Source organism: Stegodyphus dumicola, chromosome X2, assembly GCF_044657685.1.
Source record: "Stegodyphus dumicola isolate Sdum_Otavi_A_Nest chromosome X2, ASM4465768v1".
In the NCBI taxonomy this organism is placed as follows: Eukaryota; Metazoa; Arthropoda; class Arachnida; order Araneae; family Eresidae; genus Stegodyphus; species Stegodyphus dumicola.
This window is the reverse complement of record NC_140781.1, coordinates 175,883,914-175,900,356: the sequence shown is the minus strand read 5'-3', so window position 1 is coordinate 175,900,356 and position 16,443 is coordinate 175,883,914. Positions and strand designations below refer to the sequence as shown.

Genomic DNA, 16,443 nt, shown 5'->3' with positions numbered 1-16,443 from the left:
AAAGTTGGCTGAATCTGAAATGTTAATGAGAAGAGTCAGTCTTTTCATCGCTGTTTATAAGCCGTTTAAATATACCTGATGCATAAATTTTCACAAAAATATGGCAAACCTTTATCCAAAATTTTGAAAATTTCGATCAGCATTTCGCCCAAACCCAAAAATACCAGGATTCGAAACTGTTTAGTTTTAAATGTCACCGACAGAGGGCACATGCACACAAAGGACGTGGGATGTGCAGTTACTTCATAAACTTGGGCTTAGTTTGCACGTAAAAATAAAGCAACTGAATTTCAATTCAATTGCTTTATTTTTCCGTCATGTCAAATAAGAAATAAATCTTCGATCAAGATGTAACTTTTATTTTCTTCGCTATGTCTAGCACCTGAAATGAACTTAATGATTACTCACAATTTATCCGAATTAATTCAGCCAAAAGTATAATCACTATACAATTTTACTCTTCATAATTTAGATTGCAGTATCTGTTCTTTGTATTTTCGCGTATTCTTCAGAAAGCATAAGTTTTGTGCCTGCAGTAACATGTACTAATTCTAAATTTCTGTAAAATATTTCTCCAGTAAGCGTGACAAGTTTCGATATAAGACAATACTTAAAAATATTCATGATTTACAATTATCATTTTTAATTCTTTCGTAAATATTCATGAAAACATTTTATAAAATAATATGTTTTACACAGTTTTAATATGAAAAAACTATCAGTTTGACATTCAGAATTAAAAAATAAATAAATAAATAAAATTTTAGGGATTCTTTCATCTTTTTTTTTTTAAATTTTTTTTTATTATTATTTATCGATTTTTTCCGTTCCTTGAAAGGTTTTACAAAACATCACAAGAATCATTACGAATCTGATATTTTAAGACTTATTTAATTTCTTTTAGTTCTGTAAGTTTACTTATCATTTAATGAAGCGATTAACAGGAAGGTCAAGTTCAGATCAATGTCGTGCAAGTAAATTAAAAATTAAGAGTTGTAAATGTATCAAGATAGTATTGATGAATATGCTTTATTTAGTATGGATCATAAGAAATTTTACAAGTTTGCCTTTAAATAATATGGTGACTTTTATATAGGATTCATATAGCTGAATTAAATCAACATAGAAGTGGTTATGCTATAAATTAATTTGATTAGCATTTGAAGCAAATGTTTCCAGTTACATTTATTTGAAGAAGTTAGAGTTGAATAAGTTTTCTGTTAAGAATTAAAAATGAAATTTTAGAGAACTAGTTCTTCACCTACTTGTTTCTTTGATACTGAAAATGCAGCGAAGATATGCAATTTTTTTTAAATATATCTAATTTCTTTTTAGCGTATGTTTGTTCTATGAATGTATTTATTAACTGAATAATTAACAGCATAAATAATATAAGCCATCAAATGTTTATGTGAATTGCAAAGGACTGCAAAACTTTTAATTCTACAGAATTAAGATCTTTTTACACAGTTGCTTTCTAGCATTATTTGGATTCAGTAACTAACAAAATATGTAAGGATAAATGCAATGAATAAAAATTCGTGTTTTTTTTAAGGGAAAAATAAGGATAGTTGCATTTTCTACCAACTTTTTTGCATAATTTGTCACTTAAATTAAATATTGAAGGCCGATATGAAAACTTATATTTAAAAAATATGTTTACAGTGTTTTAGTAGTCGAGTTCTGGAAATTTAATTTAATCCAAAATTAAGTAAGATTACTCTGATTTCATAAAGGATTTCCAAATTAGATTTTGACTTGATTGTTACTGACTATTATTACCCCTGAACCTCTTGGGCTGTATACACTGACTTAGTATTTTATTATGGCAATAGCACTCTGGGAGAACAAAAACACGAGCCTAGCGGTTCTAGAACCCGAGGAAAGCTAGTCTATACCGGGGTAGTCAACATTTTTTATACCTACCGCACACTTTGTAGGTAATAAAATTTCCTTACTGCCCACCGATTTCGCAGTTACTTAGTTTAGCATAAAAGGCAAAGTAATTTTTGAGTGGAGGCTTAGCAAAAATATACATAGTTAAATTTATCCATTTATTTATACTTTGCTCATATTTTATAAAACACAGAATTTATATCTCGCATAGCAAGCCGGCGCATCAGTTCCAGCGAAACTGTTTCGGCTAGGAAACCTTCAGTGGTAGGAAAACGATATTTTCGTTTCTCGGAAAACTTTCTTCCAGCCTATCGCTTTAAGGTGTGATAATCCCATTATGCGCATTATAGTCACAGAACAACACCTAAGAGAAGTGCCAAAGCCTTATAAAGTTATGTAAACTGGAGAGAGATGAGCGCGGGAGAACGGATTTTCATCTTCGGCCTCTACCGCCCATCATTAAAGCTTAAATCGGCCACTATGGGCGGTAGGGACCAAGTTTACTATCCCATGTCTTTACGGACGAACCTAGGGGATTTGTGTAAGTCCTAGAGCCGATGGTATTAGTATCTCGTCACCTTAGCCAACTTACGCTGGGTAAGTTGGCTAAGGTGACGGGCATAATAATGGTGAGCACTCTGACGACTAGTTCCAGTTCGGAAAGGTGTCTGTAGTTTGCCTCCCCCTGGGGTAGTCTCCAAGGTTCGAGGTGAGATGAGCCTCCGCTGTCCCGGTTCAGCCTTGGGATCTTACAAGGGAGTCCAAATTTAAAGTCTCCGCCTTCAGGCCGGATTGAAGCCCCCGCTGTGTAGCAAGGTGAGTGATTAAAATCTCTTTTTGAGGTTACTACGGACATATTCCGGCCCTGACGCCTAAGAGGGCTTAGTTTCGTTTATTTGCAGGAAAGGTTAAACAAATTTGATTGATCCCCCCCCGAGCTGGTCAGTCTCTCTGCCCATACGTTGAGAGTGGACAATATGGGTTATACGTCGTCCATACGTTGGGTCCATACGTTGGAAGTGGACAATATGGACAATATGGGAGGTTAGCTGCCTTCACAAGACTAGAACCAACGTTTCTACAGTTCATTTCTCTACTCTGCCATGCCTGAACAGTTTCTATGTTCAGGCACGGCAGAGACTCGTAACGGAACTGTCGAGTTCAGGCTTCTGTGATCGCTAGGTGATTAATTACGAAAAAGGTCGACCACTGGGTTTTTTGGGCCTACTTCCATGTTGACCGTTGGGAGTCTTGAGAGTGGGCGTAACTCCCATATAGCTATTCGATGGCCTGGGTCTGAATCCTCTCTATGGTGCTATACTATATGTTACTAACTATTGCCGTCATTAGTGACACTGATTGCCGTACTATGTTATGTTATGTAGAAGTGAGGGAGCCACCTAATATTTACCCTAAGTAAGCAGGTATTAGCCCCGCACACTAGCTAGAAAACTAACAACATTCTGGCATCATTCCTCGAGTCGTGATGGAAATTGTGACTCCAGTGAGCACTATAAGTACTGCCACCGGCGGCGGCATCAAGATTGCGGTACTAAGGGCCCGCGTTCGAATCCCGGAGAAAGCATTGGGTTTGGAAGCGTATAGTGACTGGACAGCAGAGGAACACTGAAAATGCCTGTCGAGCCAAAATCCTCTCGAGAGGTTTGCGGTAGAAGAAGAGCGGGGGGAGACTCTCGGACCGCCTTCGGAGTGTTCTCTTTCTGAATTCCAAATTTGGGACGAAAGCTTAACAGTTAGCTAAGTGAAGCAATACTTCAATCACCTATGATACTGCAGATGTATATTTTTAGCTTCTACCTGTACCTGTTACTAGTAGACTAATAATTATATTGATATTGTATAAATGCTTTTATTACGTTAGGGAGACATTAATTATAGTTTTAAAAAAATAACAAATTTCCTCGTTTAGGAGCCTTTTTTAATTTTGCAAAACATTTTGATTCTTTCGCATTCTATTGAAAATAAAAATGTTTCTTAAAATTTTGAACTTGAAAACTTAAAAAATGTAATAAACAGCATAATTTTATCGCATCACAGTAAAAAAAAAAAAAAGAAAAAAAAAATTATTTTCTAAACTTATCCCAAAATGATTTAATAAAAATAAATAATAATAATAAATCAAATATTTGCTTTTCATGTTCATTATGATTAAAAACTATTACCAATATTCAATATATCTTTCTCCTTTCCAAATGAAAACTCTTAGAAATCTATTTTAAACACATCGGTTTTTTTTTTTTTTTTTTTTTAAATTTAAGTATACTTTAATTACTTATTTGATCTTTTACAGAGTCAATGCATTGCATGGTAGTCAATATCTAAAATACTGATAGAAAGAGTTCTATTTCAATTAACAATAATACATTACAAAATTATATTTTTTATTTTTCTATGATTGCTGTTACAAAATTTTTTTGAACATAAGACAGCAATAAATTCTGATCATGTTACGAAATTTAGATTTTCTTGGTTAATTATTCAGAGTATGAAAAATAAGTAAATAAAATAGAAGAAAAATATACTTGTTCTTTACCATATTTTCTATTGACTTCAGAGTACATTTATGTGATTAATATTTTTCTCTTTCATTTTCCTGAAATGGGTATCACATAATTGCCAAGTACCCGATTCTACGAATGCAAAATTCAAACATGCTCTAGAGTTAAATATTTATGAGACGCAGTAGGAGAGGATTTTGAAGGGGTGGGTGGAAATCCAATCTTCTTTTCATGTTTTTTGAAATTTCTATCCTCTTTCTGCAATGAGATGAAATGTGACTTTTATTTTACTTGTCTTTTTGGGCCCAACCACTGCATACTTCATTATTATTGATTTAATTTTAAGATCCATTAAAGCTCCTAGCTGTAAATGTTGTATATTTCAAAGTCTTTAAGAAACACGTCAGAAGAGAACTAGATATCTTGATGGAATTAGGGCAAATTATGCATCGATTTGCATAATCGTCAATGCTTTCATCATCTGCTCTCTCCGCCAATGCTAATTATGGGCTTTCATTACATGGTTATTATGCAAGAATCCTCACTCGCAAAGGCCAAACTAGCGACTTTGCTTTCCTTTGTATCTGAGTATTAGTAACTTACTGATAGAAAACAAGGCAACTAAAAATCTAGTTTCCTTAATTAAAGGTTTCAATATCTCTTTCAACCATAAAATCATTACTTTGAAATTAACATTAGATCATGATTAAAATTAAATTATATTTTAAAACAAAATGTCATCCAAAAATTAAAATATCAGTCTAAGGTAATATTTGCTTTCAGCTGAGAAAGTACCGATACAATAAAAAAGCTTTAATATGCCAGTATATAAAGAAGATTAATTTTTACATTTTTATGTTCATAATTATTCTCTATGATGTAAAACATAAATAACTTTCAGTTTGCATGTATTATGCTTACTAAACCGACATCCTTTTATATGCTTATCTGCATTATATTAAAAATGATACAAATACTATATTTCATACTTCATGACCTAGATCATGAACACTTTAGTATACGCGCGTATTCTGGGAAGGCATATTATTCTGAGATTAATTTTAAGCACTATGTAACTTTTAAATGTAGTAATCATAGAAATGCCCAATAGATTTGACATATTTTTTTATCCTGTGTAGGTTTTTCTGCTGCTCAAAAGGGAAATTTTAATAATGTTCCAAAACTTTACTTTAAAATCTTGCTTTCTCTCAAATTCTTCCGTACTTGATTTCACAAAGTTTTTAATAACAGCTTAAGTCTGGCAATAAAAAAATATAACGCATGACATATGTGTTTTAGAAAATTTGTTTTTATTTGCATGCAGTTGTATTTAAGAAGCAAAAATAAGATTTAAGCACTCTTTGATCACAATGGATAAACTGTTAAGGTGTTAAAACTTTATTATTTAATTATGTTAAGTCTAATGTGATTGGAAGTTTTCCAAGATTGGAAATTTATTTCCTCACAAATAGAGGACAGAGTAGTTACCCACGATTTAATGTGACGAAGTGAATTTTTCCGATTGTAGTAATGATTTGTTTGTGTTGCAGCATGCAAGCGGAAAGAAGACCAGCAACAGGCCAAACAGCAGAACACGCCCAAAAAGCCGCGACTTGTCTTCACGGACCTCCAGAGGCGGACCTTACAGGCCATCTTCAAAGAGACAAAGCGGCCGTCAAAAGAAATGCAAATCACTATCTCCCAGCAATTGGGACTAGAGCTCAGTACGGTGGGCAATTTTTTCATGAATGCCCGACGACGTTCTCAGGACAAATGGCAGGAGGAAGTCGACAAATGTGGCAACACAACAGCAACGACAGCTGCAACCAAGAATAGCTCAACTACCAATAACAGCAGCGATGCCACCAGCTCTGACCTGGTCAGCACACCGACGACGACTATACTGACCACCATTGTAACCACGTCGTAACCAATGGCTACCGGCCATCTTTTTTGCTGGGCTTTGCGAGTTACAGGATGGACAAGATGGCAGAGTTCGGATTCAGATTTTCTTTTAAAGTAAAAACCGAAGATAAATGCGAAATGATTCGGAAGCGTCAATGAAAAATAATAAACTATAAAGACCAGTTGGTTTATTAAGCTTGCTACTTCTCGGCTGGAAAAAGTATAAGACATAGTGCGCGAGTGGGCGAAAGAATTCCAAACGCATATTAATACTCGGATAACGATACTTTAATTTATAGATTTCAAATGAATTGAAATATTTTTTTACAGAACTTCGAAACTTCTGAATGTAATTAGTAAAACGTATTAAAGCAGTTATCATTCTCTTTATTTAACAAGAAGTATTCTGAAGCTTTGCGCAGTATTGAATATGCAAGTATCTATAGAGAGCATGTGGCATGTCTTTCCACTGAAAATGTACAAAATGTTCTTTAATTTAACGTTATACAACAATATAAGAAAATCATTTATTCATTTGCATTAAAATTCTGTTAACTCAGAGATTTTTTAAATCATTGTGAAATATAATTTTTTATCCTAAAGAATAATTTTTTGTAACAATATATCATTTACCTCTATCAAAGACTAAATTTTAAAACTTTCCTCTTTCAAATATGATACAAAAATAAGAATAAGATGTTTCATATAAAATGTCATCATTAAACGATTCTTTGTGCGGTAAAATGTATGGTCTGTATTTTAGAAATATTCAACATCATTTCATCCATATATATTGTTGCCACATTAATTAATTTGCTCAACCACAGAAACCTTTCGGCTTCTTTTTGCGATGGAGTTCTTTCGCATCACAGCCACCTCAGAAGTAAAAGAAGAAAAGTAGTTTATGTGAAACTACGAGACTTCAGAAATTATTTGTCGAGTTCATGAACTTATACTCACACCTGTCCAAGCACAAGATAGACTCGAATAGGGTCTCAGTAGAAATATTCATACATGTATATGTGGCTAAGTTCACTTTGTTGCTAAGCCTAAACTTACCATTGCTCATCTGTGTCTCTCAAAGTGAACAAGGTCTTATTTTTTAACAACTTTCATCTGAGGAAGTATTTCCGTTTTGCTAATTGCTTTTAAAGTCTATACTGTAAGTAATAGTAAAAAAAAAATCAGAACAAGTATTTTTGAATATTACTAGAACCTCTAAGCACTATCTATGCAATCTATATCTTTTTCATTTGAATGCATTTCCGTGTCCATGTAATGAGCTGGGTCGCAGCGCAAATCACTCCTAGCAGAATCCATGCAGATATGTTTGATGGCCTTAAACAGGGGCATCGTTTTAGTGTGATAAAAAAGACAATTTGATCTAGAAACTATTTTGGTGTGATTTGAGTTCTTTCCCAGTAGTTACATGTGGCGTGTTTCCACAAGCTCTTTCAGTTATCTCTCTCTCCTCTTTTTTTTTTTTTTTTTTTAAATACTCCCATCAGTAGCAGTTTTGCATAATTTGACATTCTAAATATGTTCACATTTACACAAAGCCTCTACAAAAGTATTTTATCCTAATGTCCTTTTATTATTAAGTAACTAAACCTTGTTCACTTTAACTACCATTATTAGGTTGGAAATGCTCTCAGAGCGGTTATAATTATGCAAAGTCTCTGTATTTACTTCAGGAGGCGCTAGAGGTAAGTAAGTACATTTAAAGTGACAAATATAATTGAATACAAAAACATTCCAGCGCCTTCAACTGTGTGATAGGTATTTTAGAAAGTGTAGATGTCCTAATATGGGCCTAAAATACATCGCTGTGCTGTTTCATAGGTCGGTGGAGAACTGTGTCTAATAGAAGCAGCCTACAACATTCAAACTAGGTATAATAGAAAACTATGGCTACACTTTCTGTGTCACAATATATAAATTTTATTCCTGAATAAGTTTAAAACATTTAATTTAATTTCAATTTGAAACAAACAGAATATCTATGATTGCCAATAATGTATACAAGAATTTTCTTGTCTTACTCTGCATGTCTTTCATAATTTTTAGGAAGCAATGAAAGGTGTGTTATGAAATATTTCCCGTCCATAGATGACGTCATTTTAAATCAAAATAAACTATTAACTTAAGTTTAAAATATCACTCTATTAACTCAAGCAGTAAAAATTCAGTTTTATTGAATTTATTTAATTGTCGTTAGCTATAAATTGTTTCGCTATGAGTTTTAATGTTATAATTTTCCTCCTTAATGTGCTTAAAAGAATAAAACACTGTTTCAGAATAAGAAAATTTGAATCAAAATCTCAATGCGTTATGACATAAGCCTCGTAAAATCATTCGTTTATTAACTTACGGGCTTATCTCCTTTAAATGATTCTTTATGTTCGCAAATAATTTTCAATAAGAAATCACAATAGATGACGTCATCTATTTTTTCATAAATTTATGTAATATTTGCAAAATGCATTCCATACTGATATTGTTGTGAATTACACATACGCAATATTTTCAAATTATCAAAAGTAGTAGTCGGTCTTGAATTACAATTTGCGAACCACTTCAGAAATGTTATTTGTTAAAAATAACCTTTTTGACCGTCATACTAGATAATATGTTGATTTTAACTTACTAACACCACATACTTTATCGCAAATTTGGAGAAAAATGAGTAAGAGTAAAAAAGATCCAAATCCAGTACAGAAATGCTAGTTCATATTCTCCATAGCCATTGAATCATGCAGTGTAATACATTTTCAGTAAGAACTGTCGTTTTATCATTTTATGTAAACTTCAGTATACCATTATTAATATTTCAATATTTTATTATTAGTAGTTCTTTACTTTAACTTTCTACAGTAATAAATTATTTAACGCTTCAAAGTATATTTAAAAAAAAATAGCAGTTTTAAATACTAGTTTTCGCTGTAAATTTCTGAATTTTTGACAGCAAAATTGAATTAGATAATCTTAATTCAGTATTAATTTTTCGCGTGTTGAATGCATTTTGCAATTTAGAAAAAAAATACAATGTAACCGAAGCGTATGCCTAAGAGGAAACCCAATTTTCGTTATTTAACAGAATTGTTAGTAATATGTCATACATGAAAACTAACGATAACTGTTACACGTTACATTTCAAAAATTTTGTGACTGTGTTTTGAACACACTTTTTTTACTAGCACATAGTATGTCAAGTGTTTTACAACATTCACTCTGTAAATTAAAATTGGGGAGGGTAAGTCGAATATTTTTGTATGTCTCTAAAGCGTGTTCTAGATTCAATAATTATCTTAACATCACTCCTATTGGCATATTTGGTGTGATCTTTTGCTCATACTTTTTCTCATGATAGGTAAAGAATATAGCTTGGATTTTTTTTTCAAATGTTAAATTTAATGCTTAGATAAGTAACTGAAAAAAAAATGCTATATAGGTGTACTTTTCATTAATACGTACTCATTCAAAACGTTAAAGCATTTTATAATGCTTGTTCACACAGTCATTGCAACTACAACTACATTACGCCGAAGCTCTGAGTTAATCCACGAAAGACAAACGCGTAGTTTGATATATGAACTAAAATTTTAAATCTTATTTTAAGAGTTTCGAAAATTTCATAAATATCTCTTGCACCAATAGTTACATAACTGCTAATTAATATTCTGACAAGTTTCTTAATGAGTATACTTCATACGCAATGATTTATGAAAGTCACTTAATTCACTTTCGTACTTTTTGCGTATTATTGCAACGGTATACCTGTATCAAATAAAAATTAATGTAATCAGAAACATTTTTTGAAGTGTCCTATGAAAATTTTATGGTGGAATAAACATTGATGTTTATTCTCACTTCTCATACTGTATCAGTATGGAAAGTTAGACTCATACTGAAACGATGCAAAGTAATTGCAGTGGACTTTGTATGGCTAAGCCATTGCTATAATTGGCTGTTGTCGCCTCGCTTTTTCAAGTGAAAAAAAAGCATTCTAAGATAATATGACGGCTAAAATATTAATACAAAGTTGCTACTTGTGAGTGAAATATGAGTGAAAGATAGCACATGTGTATACATGCTCTGATTGTCTTTGACATAATACAGCTGAAAAAGAGCACTTTGGCAATTGATACTTAACTCACCCCAGAGCAATATCTTTGTATAGTTGGAACTTAAGGTTTAGCGCATTCCCAAAGTACACTTCAATGTCAAATTAGATGTGAAATTTGTGCACATTGCGCTGAAGGCTTTGTCTATATCATGCTAGAGTTTTTTTATGCTTCTAGTTTTTACAGAAGTATATGCATAATGTAAATATTTGTGTTCATACATATGTACATGTCAAACGTGTTTTGTTTTTCTGGTTTTTCTTCACGACAGGCCTTTGACAATCTACTTACTTTTGTAAACACAAAAACTTTCATTTGTTCAGTCAACTGTGTAACCTTAAATAGAAGTGTGCTTGAGAGACCATAAACGGAAAACTTTAAAAAATTATATGCATTCCTGTATTGGAAATTTCATTAAGATTTGTATATAATAAATCACACTCCTTTTCAATTTAATGCCAGTTTATTGAAATAACGTTAAACTTGAAAAAGAAAGAAAGAGCGTAAAATTTGTCCTATCAGCTTTTATTCGCGTTGAAACATTGTCGAAGATCTATGATATTTACTACTTATTGCATTTAACAGGAAAATATGAATGATTTTTTAATGATTCTTCATTTACTCTACTACATCATCGACAATTATCTATAAATATAAAATTAATGTATCAAAATGTGTAATTCTTTCAAAGATGTATTCTGAGCATTCCACGTTTTTTGAATATGTTCTTTAAGTTTCAGCTACGGTATTGCTATTTTGAGCATATCTTGTATCCTTTAAAGTTCCTTTATGTATGAAGCCCTATTATTCTTAATTAATTGAAAAGCACTATCAGCATAATATAAATATGCAGATTTGCATTATGAAACACTGGTGTTTTTTAAAGAATAAATACTTCTAACATTATGGTCTATCTACCACACATCTGGCAATTGTGAATAATGCTACGGCCTGTCCAAAAAAAAAAACAAGGCTGTGTTAGGACATGCCTGCCAGAAAGAGCTGCTTGTTGAGATGCGAAAGAAGCTTGAAGTTTAGAATTTCTGTTTTACATACAGAAAGATTTTTTTTTCTGTTTCCACTGTTCACACACATTGAATCCTGAATCATTTTCGCGGAGGTACGAGTATTTTGTAGAATTTCGCTCAATTGTATGAAAGGAGGGTCGCATTTTTACTTATTTTTTTGTATGTACATAATGTCAGTGTGTCTGTTCTGACTGAAACGTTTAGTCAGGCCAAATTGTGGTAAATAAGAATTTACTATGCCGTCAGTACAAGAAATGGATTATTTATTTGACATTTATGATATTAAAATATTACAATGTTTCCCGATCTCAAAAAAGCGTTTAAAAATTAACATTCCTGACCAGGTGGTCCTATTTATTTGCCTTTATTTATATTTATTATTTATGTAATCTGTGAAAGTAAACCGTGTTTTGGAGGTGTCATTTCATATTGTGTTACGTTTAAGATGAAACAGAAGTGAGACACACGTGGTGTAAATTTTCTTACGCTTTTACCATGTTTGATTGATCGAAGTGCACATGTTTTTCATTATTATATTTGTCATTAATTCCCTTTTTTATATTTTTTATATTCCGTTGTTGTCTACATTGTTTAGAAAACGATCTTTGAAATTTAATTCTCTGGCATTTTGAAATACCACTCTTAAATTTCTAAAAGATTTTTATTCTATTTTTAAATAATTTCCTCTGAAACAAAATTTTCGTATTAAACTTTACTAAATCAGTGCTGTCGTTACACAAGCATGCATTGTTTATTCTTTTAATTTAAGAAATGTAAATAATTTGTTAAAACTTTATGAATAATTAATCATTCAATGTAGAAATAACATTACCGTCAAAAAAAGCTTTGACTTCTATACTAGAAACTCAATCTGCAATATGTTTAAAATATTAAGTCAAAATAAAATCTGAAACTGATATGAAATATACCGAATTTAAATACTTCGAAAAGCGTGTGTTGAAACAAATATTCTTTATTGAATTTGGCATTGCTACATAATATGCTGAATTTCGCATGAGAAAAAATTAAATTTTTCGGAATTTATATCCATTTGTAGGAGCAGCATCGTAAAATTTGTTTCGTATTCTTTCCATAGAGCTTTCACATTGATTGCCAAATCTGTACATGTTTAGTGTTTTGTAACTTATTTTATTCTCACTTTTGTGCCAAAAATGTTCGTGATAGAGCTGTTTGCATTTTTTGATGCTTTGTATGATTAGGATACTAATTTACTGCTCTGAATGCTGCTAATTTATTTATTTTTTCTTCTGTCAAAGTGCAGCTCCAGTGACATAGGAGAATTGTAAGAGAATTCGAATGAAAACTCGAAAATAAATTTTACATTTCCTTACTTACACATCGATCGTATCATAAATTTACAGCATGTGAGTCTTACCCTATAAGAGAGCAATACTAGTCACTTATGTAAAATCTCTTATTATTTAAAATATTATTTATTATTAAAGAGCTTGGATATTTTTCAAAATGCGGTTTGTAACATTTACTGTATCTTGTTGCGTATTTCAAATAACCTAGTCACTTGTTCTTCAGTATACTTTGTGTACATTGTAGAAATTTATTGAAGTTAATTATGTTTATGTGTTTAACTTATTTGTGTGTAAGTCGTATTTATTATACAGATTATCTTCGACTATGCTGTGTTTTTTACATGTGCTTATTTGTAAATATGTAAATTGAGTTGTAGTCGATTTTTATGCTTTTCTCTAAAGTTATTTATATAGATCGTCAATATTTATGTTATATTTTATATATTTTCAATATGGATACAAAGTTTTATTTCTAGGAAGGACAAAGTTTTGGTCTTATAAATCCGAACCATAAATTAGAAATTAAAGAGGACATTGTTATTGTAGTACCTTTGTTTTTTCTTCGAATCGTTGAACCACCTGCAAACATATCAGTTCCATTTTTGGACCAAAAGGCAATAATTATGTGGTCTTTGATAAGAAATTTAACTGTGCCCTTAATATGCAAGGTACGGTATTATGTATGTGATATTCTTGTGTTATCTTTCCGAAAAGTATGCAAAGCATTTCTCTATTTCATTATTTACACAATATTTCAATGTGCATCTTTCAGTGATGGCTCAAGCGTAGCGAAACGCCCATTTTGGTAACACGGTTTGTAGGATAATAAAATAGTACGCAACTTATAATTAAATTCAAATCAACCATACATGATTACCCCATCTTTCGCACTTCTCTATAATGTATGTAACACTGTAAAAACATTTCGTGTTTTCTAAAAGAGTTCACTATTTTATACATTTTCATCGTGTCTCTAAAATATAACTGTGTTCTGTACACTTTAATTAACAATGGACGCTTTACATCACTTGAATGGCACATTGGTATACGTGTTCACAATGTCTTAATATTTTGTTATGTCCAAATCTCACGCAATATTCTAAGTTACTTTTCCCAAGCTGCGTGATCAAGAGTATGCTGGCTCGGCTTGTACGCCAATGGATATTTTTGTAACTTTCGTTCATTTCAAATAATTCCTGTCAAGCCGAAAGGAAAAATTACGCTGTCATGCAAGAGCCTTGTAATTCAAGCAGTCACTGTTTTACTTAAATGTCGAGACCGTAATAAAATTTAGGAGAATAACAAACATTCTTGTAGTTTATTCTTTCATACTGACAGTCACCGAACAAAAAGTACTGGATATTTAAGGTAAGGATAAAGAGTAAAACTCTAGTGTACCTCTTTGTTATCAAGCATAAAATCAGGTTTGTATAACTTAATCTCCATTATCTGTCGATATAGGAGCTTAATTCGAGGATGAGGAGGTAAGAAACTTTCATCTTCATTTATTTATGTGTATATTTATTACGCAATCTGGAATGTAATGAAAACAGCTTAGCGTTAATTCTGTGTTCACTGGTAAGTATTTCATAATATCTAAAGCAAGAGATTAGGCAATAAGTGCAAAAATTTTAGAATTAACCGTAGAAGTATGAGTAACCTTCTAAATACTTTTTTATTTTAATTTGAAATTTCTTATTTACAGTAAGAAATTTTGAGTGATTAACTGAGATAATATGTGTAAGTTTATTCAAAGACGTACTTTAATTTTCCGAAATTAAACACCTTTTTAAAAAAAACTTTAATGGACTTAAAACTAGCTTTCATATAAGTCATGATTTCCTGCCTTTTCAGTGTATTTTAATTTCGCCAGAAACTCACATTTTGCATTATATAAACATGGAAAATATGAACATATTTTATTGGCTTTCAGCTAGGGGTCGGATACTAAAAACCTTGAATCCTAAAATACCATGAATCTTTAAAAGGCTTCCAGAATCGAAACCTCGAATCTTTGCAATTTTTTATTTTTCAAACATTTTGTAAACAAATTCAAATATATACATTTTATTTTTTTTTTATTTTTCAAATACTTTGTATTTTTATTTTCAAATTTTTCGTTTTGTTTCCAATCTTTTGTAAGTGTTTTAAGGCAAAACTTTGGCAAGGTTAGTTTTATTGAGGTCCTGTCGAAACATTCATTCATAAAAGAACATGATTGTTGCAATTTCAAATGGTCTAGATCATCAAAATCACCTCTTAAACGCCCTTTACGTCACTCTTAATTTTCTGAAGATAATATAATATTCCATATTATATATTTATCTATATCAAATGTTAAAATAATTCCTACTCTATATTTCATTTAAAAAGGCTCTGGAAAAATACAAAAAGTTTTTAATTTTTAGTCAAATATGTTTTATCAAATTTTACTGAGAAAATGTATCTCAAGTTTCAATAATGTACTTATACTGAATTTCGATTTTATTTGCTTAATTAATATGGGTCAATTTTTAAATAGTATTTTAAAATTTGTTTTTTATTAACTTTAAATTTTTTTAACTGAAACCGTTTTATATGAAGTAAGAGTAATTTGTCTTTTTCCTTCTTCGTCTTATTGTTATATAAAGGGAGATTCGAAAACCTTTTAAGATTCGGTTTCAACAAAATCTAAGATTCCTCCCACGTCTTCTTTCAATTGCTTAAAATAGCAGATCACTACATAACCGGAAGTTATTATTAAACAGAAGTTTACTATATAAAATGAGATTTTATTCAAAACATAAAAGAATTCTAGTAATTTTGCCGATTTTACTTTTACATAGCAACAGGACTACAGAATGTTCTATTGAAATAGCGTAATGTAAGAATAATAATTTTAGAAATCTTAAGCAAGCAAAGGTATGTAAGTTTTAGACTCTAGTAAAAAGGTTTCTTGAAATAAAGCCCCAACTTTCATTCATTAAAATCATCATTTTTTTTACAAAATTTATTCAGAAAAATAAAACTGGTAAAATTGCTAATTTTATCTGTGTACTCAAATGTCATCCGAAAATCTCTTTTTTGCAACAAAATATTTCCGAAAAAACGCAGATGAAAATGCTTGCATGATATGCCTTCGTAAAATGTAAAATAAAACAAGAAATATATCCCATTTTGTTTAAATATTATCTGCAATGTTTTATTTCAAATAACACATTTAATTTTATTTATTATAAAGCTATACTTTGTCCTCGAAAAAGCTGTGATAATATATGCATTTATGGAAACGCATTCAGTCCAAGTAACTACTTTAGTTATTTTCTTAACTTTAGTTAACTACTTTAGTTATTATATGAAATCCTACATTTATATTATTTAAATATATACCAAAGTTATAAGAAAATAAAAGAACTTTTTAAATTATGATTTCAAGCATAGGTATAGTTTTAATATTCTTAATTGAAAAGAAATCTGCTAATTTAGTAAGTAAATCAAATGGTCTTTCTTACTGAGTGAGTATTCTTTGAAGAACATTTTATCCTCCAATGTGGAAGGACTTAAGGCTCATTTCTTCTAGTACTTTTCAAAGTTATACCCGGTAATATTGTTAGTTTAGAAAAAAAAAGAAAAAAAAAAAAAAGAAAGAAAGAAAGAAAAGAAG

General features: G+C 31.0%; 1 protein-coding gene across 2 annotated transcripts in view; it reads left to right on the top strand.

Moving 5' to 3' along the window:
- Nucleotides 1-16,438, top strand: part of onecut (homeobox protein onecut) — a 359,106-nt gene extending 342,668 nt beyond the window's left edge. For both annotated transcript variants that reach the window (XM_085809185.1, XM_085809184.1), the window contains one exon: nucleotides 5,966-16,438. In XM_085809185.1, coding sequence (XP_085665311.1) covers nucleotides 5,966-6,345 — 380 coding nt within the window. In that variant the 3' untranslated portion in view covers nucleotides 6,346-16,438. The remainder of the gene's footprint in view (nucleotides 1-5,965) is intronic.
- Nucleotides 16,439-16,443: the final 5 nt, after the last annotated feature.